Raw genomic sequence first — 14756 nt, 5'->3', positions numbered from 1 at the left:
CCGGGGAGGGGCGGGCCCAGGGCCCCTGAGGCCGAGCGTGAGGCGCCCGCTTCCTTCCGGAAGGACTGGAGTCCGCCCAGCTCTGCCAGCCGCGTGGAGCCTTGGGTCCGAGGCCCATCCTCGCAATGCTTTTGCTCCGTCCTTCCTGCCTGCCTCTCGCCCGCCCGTCAGAACGACGGCGACAGCCACCACGCTGTGGCTCACGTGCTGGCTCGCTGCATCCCCGTCCTCCCCCGCTCTGCGCTGCACCCCCAGGCCCCTCCTGTCCCTGCACCTCCCGTCCTCCTCCGCGTCTTCGCACCCTCGCAGCACGGCTCCCTCTGCCCGCACGCCCTTCCTCGCCTCGCCCCTGCCAACGCCCCGACCGCTCTGGGGTCCAGGGGCTGCCTGCTCCCTGCTCCAGGCGGGGAGCTCCGGGCCCGGGTCCTACCTTCTCGGGGTGCCCACAGCTTGGACAGACAGGGCCCAGGCTCCCTTCTGGATGCAGCTGAGCAGGACTCAGGGCCGAAGGCTGTGGGGAGCCCTCACCCACTGCGCACAGGCAGGCAGGGAGGCGGAAGCCCAGAGCGGGACAGCGACCGGCCAAGGTCACGCCGCAAGCCGGAGCCAGACCCTCCGGCTCCCCCTGTCCTCCTGTCCTTGACCCCACACGCCGGACGAGACACTTAGTAACTAGCAAGTTCCTCCTCTTTCCGGCCGGAGCCCCCGCATGTGAGTCGTCCCGTGGCCCCTGGGCCACGCTAGGCGGGGACACGGAGCAGCACGCCGCCCGGCCCGCGCCCGGCCGGGACTCACCCCACCCAGACGCCCCTTCACGCCCAGAGACAAGGCTCAGGGAGCAGAGCAAGTGCCCAGGTCACACAGCACATCCAGGCCCGGACCCCAGGCTCCGGGAGCAGAGACCGGCCGCGGCCGACCTACCTGGGCCCCAGCTTTTGCGGGGTGGTCCCCGAGCCCGGGGCCGGCCGGCTGTCCTGGGGGGTCTCTCGGCTGTCCGGCATGCTGGGGTCCCGGGGGGCAGTGGCGTCCGGCTCCAGAGCTGCGTGGTGTCTGCCTCGGGCATCTGCTGGGGCGGCTGGGTCTGGCGCTGCGCGGGGCTGGCCTTGAGTGGGCAGTGGGGGCGGGCAGGGGGCGGGGAGCCCCTGGAGTGGCCCAAGGAGGCCATTTCCTCTCTATTTCTGGAAGCTGACAACCTCCTCAGTGGCCAAGTTGTCGGGATTGAAGCTCTTTTCTTGGTGGTTTTGTTCCACTCTAGACAAGGAGAATGTCAATGAGGCCAGTGTTCTTTCTCATGCAAATCCACCCCCTCCCCCAGGAAGCCCTGCCAATCCTCCTCACTGGCTGGCCGAGCTGCACCACCGACCCTGGGGGCTGCTCACACCACCCTCACCCTGCAGCCTGGGGCTCCCCCCCACCCCTCACCCTGCAGCCCTGCTCACCCCACCCTCAACCTGCACCCTGGGGACTGCTTACCGCGACCCCTCACCCTGCAGCCCTGCTCCCCCCACCCTCACCCTGCAGCCCTGCTCCCCACCCTCACCCTGCAGCCCTGCTCCCCCCCTCACCCTGCAGCCCTGCTCCCCACCCTCACCCTGCAGCCCTGCTCCCCCCCTCACCCTGCAGCCCTGCTCCCCCCACCCTCACCCTGCAGCCCTGCTCCCCACCCTCACCCTGCAGCTGTCCCTGGACAGGGCCCACCTCTCCCAGGCCCGTGCTGGCGGCTGCCCTCCAGGAGACAGTCCCCCGCTGAGAACTGCCAGGGGCAGAGCAGGGCCCTGTCGCAGACCGGAGACAGGAGACCCCGGGAGGGGCCGTCCAGGGCCCCCGGACGCAAGCGCGCACGGTCTGTCCTTCAGCTACAGGGGAGCAGGGCTGGTGGTGGGTGTGCCGGCCCCAGACACAGAGGGGGCCTGGGAGGCACCGGAATCCCCTCTAACACTGATTGTCCTCGGTACCCAGGCACGGGGGTGGGGGTGGGGGGTGGGGGTGAACAGAGACCCAGCCTCGGGCCTTCAAACCACAGGACCTTGTCCTCACCGCTGGGAGCTGAAGGCCGTGTCCAGGCGCCTCAGGGCCGCCCCCTCCCTCCCGGGGCTCAGGCGCAGGTGCAGGCTCAGCACAGGCCCTGGGTTCTGGTGCCGACGTTCACTCCCACCTCCGCCGCCACCTTCTCAGGCCGCCGTCCCTCTGTCACGCCTTCACCAATGGCATCTGTAAAGACCCAACTTCCAAGTCAGGGTACACTCCAGGCTCCGGCTGGACACGATTTTGGGGAGATGTGATCCGACCCAGAATAGCTTGTTTACCGAAGGCAACGGTGGGGAGTCCCACGTCCCCAAAAGGGGGCCGTGAGGGGGGCTGCTTGGGGGACAGGGCTGCTGGCTGGAACCAGGGGTACTCTGGGGACCCGTCCAGTGTGACAAGGTGGGGCCCAGCCCACGGCACACAATGCAGGGACCGCCGTGGGCGGCACCCCTGAAGCCACAGGTGCCATGTGTGGTGGCTGCACGTGTGTGTGTGTGTGTGTGTGTGTGTGTGTGTGTGTGTGTGTCCCAGGGGAGGGCTCCAGCCCTGGGCAGACCCTCAGGTCTGCAGGTGAGTGAGGAGCCACGGGGAGGGAAGCCGAGGCTCCGAGTTACAGACCTGGTTCACCTCCTGCCTCTCCTGCCTGTTTGTCTTTTTTTTTTTTTTAGAACTGTCAGTTTTTGCTGTTGTTTTAATCTATTTTTTATTGACTTCAGAGAGGAAGGGAGACGGGGAGAGAGAGAAACATCAATGATGAGAAGGAATCATGGATCGGCTGCCTCCCCCTCGTCCCCCACTGGGGATGGAGCCCACGACTCAGGCACGTGCCCTTGACTGGACTAGAACCCGGGACCCTTCAGTCCGCGGGCTGACGCTCTGTCCACTGAGCCACACCCGCCAGGGCCCTCCTGGGTCATGGCCGAGTGACCTGGGTGAGGGCCTCTGCCTCTGCACCTGAGCCTGCCATGCGCGCGGGCGGGTCGGTGGTCGCGGCTGCTGGGGGGTGTGGGCGAGGAGCCAGCGGGGACTGGGAGGTGCCCAGCCGGCAGCGGGTCGCAGGGCTTCCCCGGGGACTGCTCTGGGCCGGGCGGTACCTGGCTTTCGGGATTGCCTGCCTCCGCCCTTCCCAGGGGTTCACGGGAAGCAGGAACGGAGGCTCCCGGAGGCGGCCCGTGGGGACTCGCCGAGCCAGTTCTTCCCCTCCTGAGATTAGAGAGGAGGTGGGAGTGGGTGAGCCGGGGAAGGGAGAATGAGGGCACGCGGGGGGGGGGGGGGGGGGGGAGCCGGCAGGCCTTGGACCGGAGGGGAGGGGCGGGAAGGACCGGGTGTGCGGAGGGTGGAGCCCTCCCTCCAGCGGCTGTGGACCCGAGTGACCGCCCTGGGCAGACGGGGTCCGGGGCCCCCTGCGCAGGGGGGAGGCCACCCAGGCCCTAACACACCCTTCCGTGGGCAGCAGGCCTCTGACCTCGGCTCCCGCATCGGCCACACGGGCTGCACCTGCTCCTGTGTGGGCTGCCCCTCGGCCTGGGAGGCACCACCCCATCCATCACCCCGACACCCCCTCACAGTGAGGCCTCCCCTCACCGCCCCTGTGAGCCCACCCCCTCCCCCCCGGCCCCCGGCACGCCCTCACCTTCATCTCACTCCCATGCGCCTGTTGCCAGGAAGGCAGGCTCCTCCGACCACAGTGCCCGGCAGGGACGACCTGTCGGAGGGACGACCTGTGGCCGCCGAGTGCCACTTGGCTCAGCTGTGGGCCCCGGCCGCGGGGACCCCACAAACAGCTCCTTTTCGAGGTGTCTCCTGGGCGTCTGCAGGCGAAAGAGGGGCTCCGTGTAACAGGCCGGGCGACCCAGACGATGATTCAACCCGAAGGTACGCTGTTTGGTGAAGGACGGGGTGAAAGGGTGGTTAGGGCCAGGACCGGTTTGGCTCAGTGGATAGAGCGTCGGCCTGCGGACTGGGGGGTCCCAGGTTCGATTCCGGTCGGGGGCATGTACCTGGGTTGCGGGCATATCCCCAGTGGGAGATGTGCAGGAGGCAGCTGATCGATGTTTCTCTCTCATCGATGTTTCTAGCTCTCTATCTCTCTCCCTTCCTCTCTGTAAAAAATCAATAAAATATATTAAAAAAAAAAAGGGTGGTTAGGGACACCCAGAAAAACAACTTACAAGACGGGGTGCGGGGACGGTCAGCGAGGAGCTGGAAGAAGGTAGAGTCGCCGTGTCCCCAGCGCGAGGCGTGCTCTCTCGGCCCCCGGCCCCCCCACAGGGAAGGGGGCCACCCACCCAGCCGCCCGGCCCGGCCAGCACAGCACAGCCCTCGCTCGCTCCCTGGCTCCCAAGCTGACCATCAGGATCAGTTTTCCGATCCATCTCCCAACGCCCTTCACCACTTTCGCCACATCTGCCTCTGGGACTGCACAGCATGTAATCATTTTCGTCACCTCGGCTCCCTTTAAAAATTTTTAAATTGAACCCGGTCAGCGTGGCTCCGAGGTTGAGGAAACCAGGAGGTCAGGGTTCGATTCCTGGTCAAGGGCACAGGCCCGGGTGGCGGGCTCGATCCCCGGTGTGGGGCGTGCAGGAGGCGGCCGATCCAGGATTCTCTCTCACAATGGATGTTTCTATCTCTCTCTCTCTCCCTCTCGCCCGTCCTCTCTCCGAAATCAATGAAAAAAACTAAAAAAAAATGTTTAAAAATTAAAAATTGAGGCCTTGGCCAGGTAGCTTAGTTGGTTGGAGCATCATCCTAATACGTCGAGGTTGTGGGTTCGATCCCCGGTCAGGGCTCACGCAAGATCGACCAATGAGTGCATAAATGAGTGCAACAACAATCGATGTTTCTCTCTCTCCCCTTCTCTACCTAAAATAAATAAATAAATAAATTTAAAAATTGTTTTAATTTGACTCTCGTTTCATCCTAATTAGATTTATGACACCACAAGTTGAAGGGCTCGTGATAGATACACATACCTACACAGATATTTCCCAATACACGTTAAACATGAGACTCTTCTTTTAAATGTCCATATACCGCCCGGCCGGTGTGGCTCAGGGGTTGAGCATCAACCTATGAACCAGGAGGTTAGGGTTCAATTCCCGGTCAAGGGCACATGCCCAGGTTGCAGGCTCGATCCCCAGTGTGGGGTGGGCAGGAGGCAGCCGATCCATGATTCTCTCTTATCATTAAAGTTTCTCTCTTTCTCTCTCCCTCTCCCTTCCTCTCTGAAATCAATAAAAATATGTTTTTAAAAAAATAGCCCTGACTGGTGTTGCTCAGTGGATAGAGCATCAACTTGAAGACTGAAGGGTCCCAGGTTCGATTTCGGTCAAGGGCATGTACCTTGGTTGCGGGCACATCCCCAGTGGGGGGCGTGCAGGAGGCAGCTGATCGATGTTTCTCTCCCGTCGATGTTTCTTTCTTTCTTTTTTTTTTTTTTTAATATATTTTATTGATTTTTTACAGAGAGGAAGGGAGAGAGATAGAGAGTTAGAAACATCGATGAGAGAGAAACATCGATCAGCTGCCTCCTGCACATCTCCCACTGGGGATATGCCCGCAACCCAGATACGTGCCCTTGACCGGAATCGAACCCGGGACCTTTCAGTCCGCAGGCCGACGCTCTATCCACTGAGCCACACCGGTTTCGGCCCATCGATGTTTCTAATTCTCTATCCTTCTCCCTTCCTGTCTGTAAGAAATCAATAAAAATATATTTTAAAAAATAATAATAAATGTCCATGTACCACCTCTACAATTTGATCACAGGACACTTTCAGAATCTGCTATAGAAGAAGCTGGGAAATTAAAAACGTTTTTTTCATTAAAGAAGGTAAATGTCACTCATGGGAACGGCTGACAGGGCGGGAGGTGAACAGGCTGCTCGCACCCTCGCCTGACGCTGAGGCTGTGAGATGCTGTGAAAGTGGGAGGAGAGAGGGGAGTGGGGTGACCACGCTGTTCACACACAGGCGCTAAGAACAGAACGAGAGTCAGACCCGGTGGCGGGAGGGAGTGAGGGGGACGAGCTACGTCACTGCACACAGGCAAGGCTTAGGGCTGATCCATCCGGATCTGGAGATAAGCTAGGCTTTAAAACTGTGAAACCCTCTCTAGAAAGAGGTATTCAGAATAAAAACGGTTAAACCCTGACTGGTGTGGCTCAGTGGGTAGAGCGTCGGCCTGCGGACTGGAGGGTCCCGGGTTCGATTCCAGTCAAGGGCATGGACCTGGGTTGCGGGCACATCCCCAGTGGGGGGCGTGCAGGAGGCAGCTGATCGATGTTTCTCAGCGATGTTTCTAACTCTCTCTCCCTCTCCCTTCCTCTCTGTAAAAAATCAATAAAATATATTAAAAAAAAATAAAAACAGTTTTTTTAAAAAAAGGTGCCTCAGAGGCCGGGGCAGGAGAGGACCGCTGTGTATTCTCAACATCAGAGCATCTGGCCGACTGTTTTGCTGCTACGTGTGTGTGACACAATTTTTATTGATTTATTTTTTTATTTCAAAACGCTGCAGCCTTCGGCTCTGGCTGGAGGCCTCCTGGCCCAGGCCCAGGCCCAGGGCTAAGGCGGGACGCGGGCCTCTGCTGGCCCCTGGTGGCCGCAGCACCCCCACCTGCCCGTAAGAGTCCCAGGGACCCTGCTGTCCCCATCTTTTCCACCCGCCTCCCCGTGCGCGTGCCTGGGCTGTCCCCCCCCTCCCCCCCCCCCCGTCCTCTCGGGCCCCTCCTCAACTGGATGGGTGGGGCCCGGGTCCGGGACCAGAGCTGAGCTGCTCGCTCAGGATGCAGGTTCTCGGCGGTTCGGCCACCAGGATGGCTCTCCCGCAGGCGGGGGCAGAAGGGAGCGGGGGCAGGGCTGGGAGCTGGTGGCGTTCCCCTAGGACCAGGCCCTTTGGGGCAGGAGGTTCAGGCAGCGGAGGAGGAGGCAGCGCCCTCTGCAGGAGGCACCCTCCTCCCGCCTGTGGGTCGGCACCTAGAGCCGGCCCGTTTGACCTGTGTGGATCGGAGGGCACAGGGACCCAGGCCACACCCCCTTGCTCGAGTCTGTTTCCTCCTCTGTGAAACGGGGAGTCTTGGTTGCCAGGGGAGACACCCCAACAGAAACCAGCTTAGCAGAAAGGACAACAAACAGCTCAGACAGCCCAAGGCCAAGGTCAACAACGGAGGGGGGAGGGGAGAGGTGCGGACAGGGACAGTCACACCTGGACAGGCTCCCTCCTCAGCCCCTCCCTGTCCTCAGGCTGCACCGGCCCCTCCTGGGGACACACAGAGCGGGAAGGCCGGTCAGCTCCCACCCCGCCTGCACCCTCCGCAGGGCCGGCCCGAGTGACACAGCAGAGCCCGGCTCTCCTGTGAACAGCAAGCGGGCAGCTCAGCGATGCTCTCGCCCCTGTATCTGCCCTCCTCCCTCCCCCTCGGCTCCTGTCCCCACTGGCTTCCTGTCCCCTCGCTCTGTGCGCTGGGACCCACTCCCAACAAAGCCTTAGGGCAGCGGTTCTCAACCTGGGGGTCGCGAACCCTTTGGGGGTCCAACGACCCTTTCACAGGGGTCGCCTAAGACCATCGGAAAACACATCTATAATTACATATTGTTTTTGTGATTGATCACTATGCTTTCATGATGTTCAATGTGTAACAATGAAAATCCATCCTGCATATCAGATATTTACATGATGATTCATCACAGTAGCAACATGACAGCGATGAAGTAGCCACGGAAATAATGTGATGGTTGGGGTCCCCACAGCACGAGGAACCGTATTAAAGGGCCGCGGCATCAGGAAGGTTGAGAACCACTGCCTTGCGGCATGGGCTTGCTGGGGGCTGTTTAGGGAAACCTGGGCCCTCGCAGGCTGTGTGACGTTGGATACGTGACTAACCTCTCTGTGCTTCCATTTTCTCACCTGCAGAGGGAGCTCTAATAACCTGTACCCCACGGGGTGCGGGGAGTTAGCGCCCAGCAGTGTGGACACCTGCACTAAGAGCCGGCCTGACCCTTTTATTACGGGGACCCCAGGAGGCTCTGGACTGGGAAGGGGGCAGGTCCCCATGAAGCTGGGGGATGGGCTGCGGCTGGGGACCCCCAACATTGGGGAGCTCTGGCGGGGGGCCTGGTCTGAGCCTGGGACCTCTCCGCTGCTGCCTGGGCTGGCTGTGTGGGTGCCTCCCCCAGGGGATGGCTGAGCCACCCCAGGCCTCCGTCCTGGCGAGAGGCCCAGGCGAGGAGTCGGGGCCGGGGCGGGCCGGCGCTGCTCGGCATGGGAATCGCACCGCGGGGGTGGCGAGCCGCCTGCTCAGCCCCGTGTCCTACTTAAACGCAAACCGGCCAGGCCGGGCGGCGGGAGGGAGGTGCACAGGGCGCACCTCTAACAGGCCGGGCCCAGGCCGGGCCCTCGGTGCCAGCGGAGCCGTTCCCCTCCCAGGCCCGGCTCCTCACGCCCGCGGGCACAGCTGGGAGGAGACGGGTGCCCAGAGAGGCTCACGCTCAGGAGTGGGGGGCTGCTCCCCGCCTCGTGGTGCTGGGAGCCCGGCCTTTGAAACGGGTGAGGAGGCACGTGACCCTGGTGCCACCTGTGCCCAGAGCCGTGCCAGGCGTCCCCATCCACGTGCCTCATCCGGTGACCCGGTCGTGCAGGGCGACGCCCGCGGGGCTGGGAGGTGCCGAGTCCCCAGCGAGCGCTGAGCTGGGGCCCAGGCTGCCCCGCCACGAGGGGGCGGGCGTGCGTTGGAGGATGGGGTGGCGGGGTCACCCTGCCCGGGATGGAGCCCTCCCTCCTGTCCTCAAGGACCCGTGGACGCCCAGTGCTGCGGTCACAGCTGGAGGAGCCGGCGGGTTCCTTCACGCTGCCACGCAGGCGGAAAACATTTTCCTTTTTCCAAACGGGAGTTTGAGCCCCTCCACAGGCCACTCTTGGCTGCTGGGACTCCAGGAGCCCCTTCTCTTTGTTTTAATGTATTTTATTGATTTTTTACAGAGAGGAAGGGAGAGAGATAGAGAGTTAGAAACATCGATGAGAGAGAAACATCGGTCAGCCGCCTCCTGCACGCCCCACACTGGGGATGTGCCCGAAACCCAGGTACATGCCCTTGGCCAGAATCGACCCCGGGACCCTTGAGTCCGCAGGCCAACGCTCTATCCACTAAGCCAAACTGGTCAGGGCAGGAGCCCCTTCTTTACGGGGGTCTCCCTGAGGCAGAACCAGACAGACCTTGACTCCCTCCGTGCCCCCCAAAAGGCACAGGGAGCCCCAGGGAAGAGCCCGGCCTGGCAGGTGGGGACAGTGGGGTCAGCCCCGCCCGGCCCTCCCTGAGCACCGGCCCTCCTGAGCCAGCACCTGTGAGCGCCTCTCTCAGGGCTTTGCACCCACACGGCCTCCCTCACCCTGGCTTCCCCGCTCACCCCGCCAGCAAGCCCTGCCGGACGCCCTGCGTTCCCATCTTTCCCTCCTCGGAGGCCTCCTCCCGCCACTGTCAGCGACACAGCTCCCCTCTCTCTCCCTTCCCCCCCCTCTCCCCAAGGACTTTCCCGTGGGGTCCGAGGTCTGACCACACGCTCGGGCAGATGTGTCCAGGCCCGTGTGGCCACGCGCCCATCTCTGGGGACCGGCACCCAGGTCACTGCTGAGGACGTCCCAGCCCGGCCGGGGGTGGGGGGGAGCCGCGTGCTGACGGGACAGGGCCCTCTTGTGTCAGGTGTCCCTGTGCCCGCAGGGCAGGCTCCAAGCTGGGGCACTGACGCTCACTCTCCCCCCCACCCCCCACGGCCACCACCACCGTGACTCACCTGCAGATGCGGACACACAGAGGGCAGAGCACGGGCTCCGGCCCCGCCGGGCACCTGCCAGGGCGTCCTCGCGTGGGTCCCTCGGGACAGGCCTCTCCGCGGGGGTCCGAGTGGCTTCCTGGCGGCGGAGGCTTTTCCGTGGATGAGGGCATGGGTCTGCGGGGAGTTTGGGGGGACAACGCGCCCAGAAACCCGGGTGTGGGAGGGAGAAGCGGGGGTGCGCCGAGTGATGGCGGGGGGAACGGTGGGCAGGGAGGAGGGCCGCCCGGGAGGAAAGGCAAGTTCGGAGCTTTGAGACACGAAGGTTCTGGGCCTGTGGTTGGCAGCATGACGGCCCCGGGGACGCCGTGTCCGGCCTCCGGCCACCACAGACCGGCGACGGTCAACTCACCTGTCAGAGGCACTTCCAGGCTGAGGGCTCCCGGGTGAGGATGGCCCGGGCCACCCAGGGGGCCAACGTCGCACAGGGATCGTATACGAGGGCGTGGAGGGCCGCATGCCTGCAGGAGAGGGGGCGATGGGCACAAAGCCAGAGAGAGAGAGAGGGAGACGGGAAGGGGGGGGCGCAGGGAGGAAGATGCTCTGCTGCTGGCTTTGGCGACGGGGACAAGGCCGGGAGCCACGGCGGCAGGCGGCTCCCAGAAGCTGGAGGAGGAAAGAAAGGGGCTTCGCCTCCCGCCCAGAGACCGCAGCCCCGACAACACTGTCATTCCAGCCCCCCGAGGCCCAGGTTCCAGCTCTGACCTCAGAACCGGAGAAAAAACACACGTTGCCTTAAGCCACTAAGTTTTTGGCATTGCCTCCAGCAGCCGTAGGAAATGATCCAGGGCTCGGGGCGGGCACGGTGTGGGGCTTGGGGCAGGCACGGTGTGGGGCTCGGTGCGGGCACGGTGTGGGGCTCGGGGCGGGCATGGTGTGGGGAATGGTGTGGGGCTCAGAGAGGGCACGGTGTGGGGCTCGGGGCGGACACAGTGTGGGGCTCGGGGCGGACACGGTGTGGGGCTGGGGTGGGCACGGTGTGGGGCTCGGAGCGGACACAGTGTGGGGCTCAGGGCGGGCACGGTGTGGGGCTCGGGGTGGACACGGTGTGGGGAACGGTGTGGGGCTCAGGGCGGGCACGGTGTGGGGCTCAGGGCGGACACAGTGTGGGGCTCGGGGCGGGCACGGTGTGGGGCTCGGGGCGGGCACGGTGTGCGGCACAGGGCGGGCACGGTGTGGGCCACGGGGACTCCCGGCTGCCCCACCGCAGGGGCCTCTCAGAAAGCCGGATTCGATCCCACACGCAGGATGTCCCCCCAAAGACACACACCCTTTAGCAGTCGGATCTATTACATTGTGAAAATGGAACGTAACCCAGCAAACACGGCCTTTACCCAGCGTGAGCTGCCTTTGGGGGGACTCCCTGCCCGCACCAGGCACGTGCTGGGCCCAGGGAGATAGTGGCCCCGGAGAGCGCAGCCCGGCCCTGGGTGGGGCCACCCCACCCCACCCGGGCCGGAGGCGGGCGCCCCTAGAGCCGGTTATCTCTCGCCAGCAGCCCGCCCAGGACCAGGGGGCGCCTGGCAGCCCCAGGCCCGTGGCTCGGCTGGAAAGGGAGTGACCGGACGGCTTGGGGCAGCGGTTCCCAGCGGGCAGCCAGCGGGCGGCAGCAGGGTCGTGCCCACTGCCCTTCCTGCGAGGGCCAGTTGCCCCACCCGAGCCAGAACCCCACCAGGGAGTCCGCCCAGCGGCAGCGTCCGTGTGAACGTCCGTGTGGATGTCCGCGCTGCAGGACACGCCAGGGCCCCCGATGGCCGGCTGGGCGCTGACGGGCGATACGGGCACGCAGCCGGGCACGAACCCACAGCGAGAAGGAACCTGTCAGAGCAGCGACCTGAACGGTCCCCACGCACGTAACAGAAGAGGCCCAACGCCAAGGAGCGCCGCCTGGGCGACTGGATGGATACGTCCGAGAGGCACAAGGAACCATTTTAGAAGCCAGAGGGGGGCCCCCTGGGGGCGCATGTGGGTGGGGGTGGCTTTGGAGGCGGGCGATGCTCTGACCCTGCACGGGGGTAGGAAGGGGTGCACTGTGGGGCTCTCCGTCGTACGCCGATGACGTGTGTGTGCTTCCCGCCTGTTCGCTGTATCGCAGCGAGTTCACGTGGAGAGTGTTCCTGGGCACGGGACAGGGCTGCCTGTTCTGCGGGCGATGAGACGTGGTGGGCGCTGGCCGGGAGTCAGAAGGCCCGGGTTCCGGCCTCAGCCTGCCCGGACGAAGGTGCTGCGTGAGCCTTTCTGGACGTCAGTTTCCTCGCCCCCCAAACGGGGAGGGTGCATGGAATCCAGGATTTTTCCAGAAACCCTACAGAAAGCGTCCACCTGCCTCCTCACGTATAAACAAATCAAAGGACTGAGACGGCACAGGAACTGGACGCTCCCGTGCGCGGACCTGGCTCCATGCCCAGCAGCCCGGCTCCCTGGCCCTGGCGCAGGGCAGGTGTGGGGTGGGCTGGAGAGACTGGGCTCCGGGAGCATTCGGTCTGGGTCAGGGTTCCGGCACGATCCCCACCTCCGTTGCCCGTGACCTCCGGCAAGCTGCTGCGCCTCTCCAGCCTCGGTTTCCCCACGGGAAACATGAGGGCGACGGTGCCCTCTGCTGGGGGGTGTGGAGATGCTATGGAAAGTGTCCGGCCCGCGGTGGGCACGGCGCTTGCCCGATGACCAGTGAGGCCCCTGCGTTGGGCAGGTCGTCTGCCGGGACCAGGCAGAAGACGTCTAGTGTTCTGTCTGGTGATCTAAGCTAAACAGAGGAGAGCCCTCTGCTCCAGGAGGAGCTGAGACCCCTCTAAGGGCCTCCATGCCCCAGAGGCCTCGGGGGGCTGGGGCCTGGCGAGGGGTCAGTGTCTTGGGGGCCTGTCTTCCCTCCGGGGTGGCTCTCCCAGTGCCTCGTGGACCTGCTAACGGGGTGCCAGGTCACGCCTCTGTCCCGTGTGGGACCTGCACCCCACTCTGCGAGGACTCTGGGGAGGGGTCCCGGGAAAGGGGATGGGGGGGTCGTGACGGGGAGGGACGGCTGGGGACACGACTGCGTGGGCACGGCAGCCTGGGGACGTTCCGGGTTCGGTCAATTTGCATGTTACCCTTTTATTATTAGGCTGACACACGCACCCACACGCACGTACGTTCCTGCAAACACAAACGGAAACACGCAGAAAAGCAAACTCAGGAAATCAACACCCCCCATCCTTTCATCACCCGGAGCAGCAGGTGCCCAGCCTGTCCCCACGTGTCCCCAGGACAGCAGTGCCTCCCCTGGAGGGGGGACCCCGAGCCCTTCGCACCAGCAGGGCTGGGCGGGGCTGGGCTCCAGGCCCGGGTCACCCTCAGGGGCCAGGGTCTAAGCAGCGGTTCTCAACCTGTGGGTCGCGACCCTTTCACAGGAGTCGCCTAAAACCATCGGAAAACACATATAATTACATATTGTTTTTGTGAATAATCACGATGCTTTAATTATGTTCAGTTTGTAACAATGAAATTGGGGGTCACCACATGAGGAACTGTATTTAAGGGTCACGGCATTAGGAAGGTTGAGAACCACTGGCTCTAAGGGGATTGGGTCCATGGTGGGTTGGGGTCTTGGTGGGCCAGGGTCCCAGGGGCCTGGTGTGTGTGGGTCCCGGTGAGTTGGGGTCTCAGGACACTGGGGTCCCCATGGGTTGGGATCTAGGTAGGCACAGGTCTAGGGGCCTAGGGTGTCAGTGGTTTAAGGTCTCAGGGGCCTGGGCTGTCAGAAAGTTGGGGTCCTAGGGACCTGGGGTGTCAGTGGGTTGGGGTCTCAGGGGCCTGGGGTGTCAGTGGGTTGGGGTCTCAGGGGCCTGGGGTGTCGGTGGGTTGGGGTCTCAGGGGCCTGGGGAGTCGGTGGGTTGGGGTCCTAGGGACCTGGGGTGTCAGTGGGTTGGGGTCTCAGGGACCTGGGGTATCAGTGGGTTGGGGTCTCAGGGGCCTGGGGTGTCAGTGGGTTGGGGTCTCAGGGGCCTGGGGTGTCAGTGGGTTGGGGTCTCAGGGACCTGGGTTGTCAGTGGGTTGGGGTCCTAGGGACCTGGGGTGTCAGTGGGTCGGGGTCCTAGGGAACTGGGGTGTCAGTGGGTCGGGGTCCTAGGGACCTGGGGTGTCAGTGGGTTGGGGTCCTAGGGGCCTGGGGTGTCAGTGGTTTGGGGTCTCAGGGGCCTGGGGTGTCAGTGGGTTGGGGTCTCAGGGGCCTGGGGTGTCAGTGGGTTGGGGTCTCAGGGGCCTGGGGTGTCAGTGTGTTGGGGTCTCAGGGGCCTGGGGTGTCAGTGGGTTGGGGTCTCAGGGGCCTGGGGTGTCAGTGGGTTGGGGTCTCAGGGGCCTGGGGTGTCAGTAGGTTGGGGTCTAGGGGCCTGGGGTGTCAGTGGGTTGGGGCCTGGGGTGTCAGTGGGTTGGGGTCTCTGGGGCCTGGAGTTCCGGAAGGTTGGGTTCCCAGAGGTTTGGGATCCCAGGAGCCCCTCCCCAGGCTGCGCCCCACAGACACCCGTCCCCCCTCCCCGTCCCCCCTCCCGCCTCCGGAGGCGCCCAGAACTGGGCGTGGGGCGCCGGGCGCTATCGCAGGGCCACAGCCACTCGGGCTCCGAGGCGGCGGCACTGGAGGCGCCCGTGACCGTGACCGTGTCCGCCCAGACGCCCCGCGCCCACGCGGCTCCGCGGACCCCGCCGACCCGCCCGCCCGCCCCGCCGACCCGCCCGCCCGCGCCCCAGCGGGAGGTGGGGGGGTGCGGGGAAGCGGCCGCCCAGCTTCCAGAAAGTTCCGGGCTCTGTGGCGTCACCGTCCCCGCGGAAACCGCCGCCCGCGCCTCATAAAAAGCCGCCGCCGCCGGGCGCCCCAGGGCGAGCCGGACGGGCCGCGGCCGTGACGGGATTGTGACGTGACGCGGCCGCGCCGTGA

At 64.3% G+C, this 14756-nt stretch overlaps 1 protein-coding gene across 1 annotated transcript in view; it reads right to left on the bottom strand.

The window, feature by feature from the left end:
* ACSBG1 (acyl-CoA synthetase bubblegum family member 1) overlaps positions 1 to 1074 on the bottom strand; it is a 28166-nt gene extending 27092 nt beyond the window's left edge. The window contains exon 1 of the mRNA XM_081114874.1: positions 922 to 1074. Within this exon, the coding sequence (XP_080971000.1) occupies positions 922 to 1001 (80 nt within the window). The 5' untranslated portion in view covers positions 1002 to 1074. The remainder of the gene's footprint in view (positions 1 to 921) is intronic.
* Positions 1075 to 14756: the final 13682 nt, after the last annotated feature.

The sequence above is a fragment of the Myotis nattereri genome (assembly GCF_964212035.1).
Source record: "Myotis nattereri genome assembly, chromosome: 21".
NCBI lineage: Eukaryota > Metazoa > Chordata > Mammalia > Chiroptera > Vespertilionidae > Myotis > Myotis nattereri.
The sequence above is the reverse complement of the archived record's forward strand: the minus strand, read 5'-3'. Positions and strand labels throughout refer to the sequence as shown.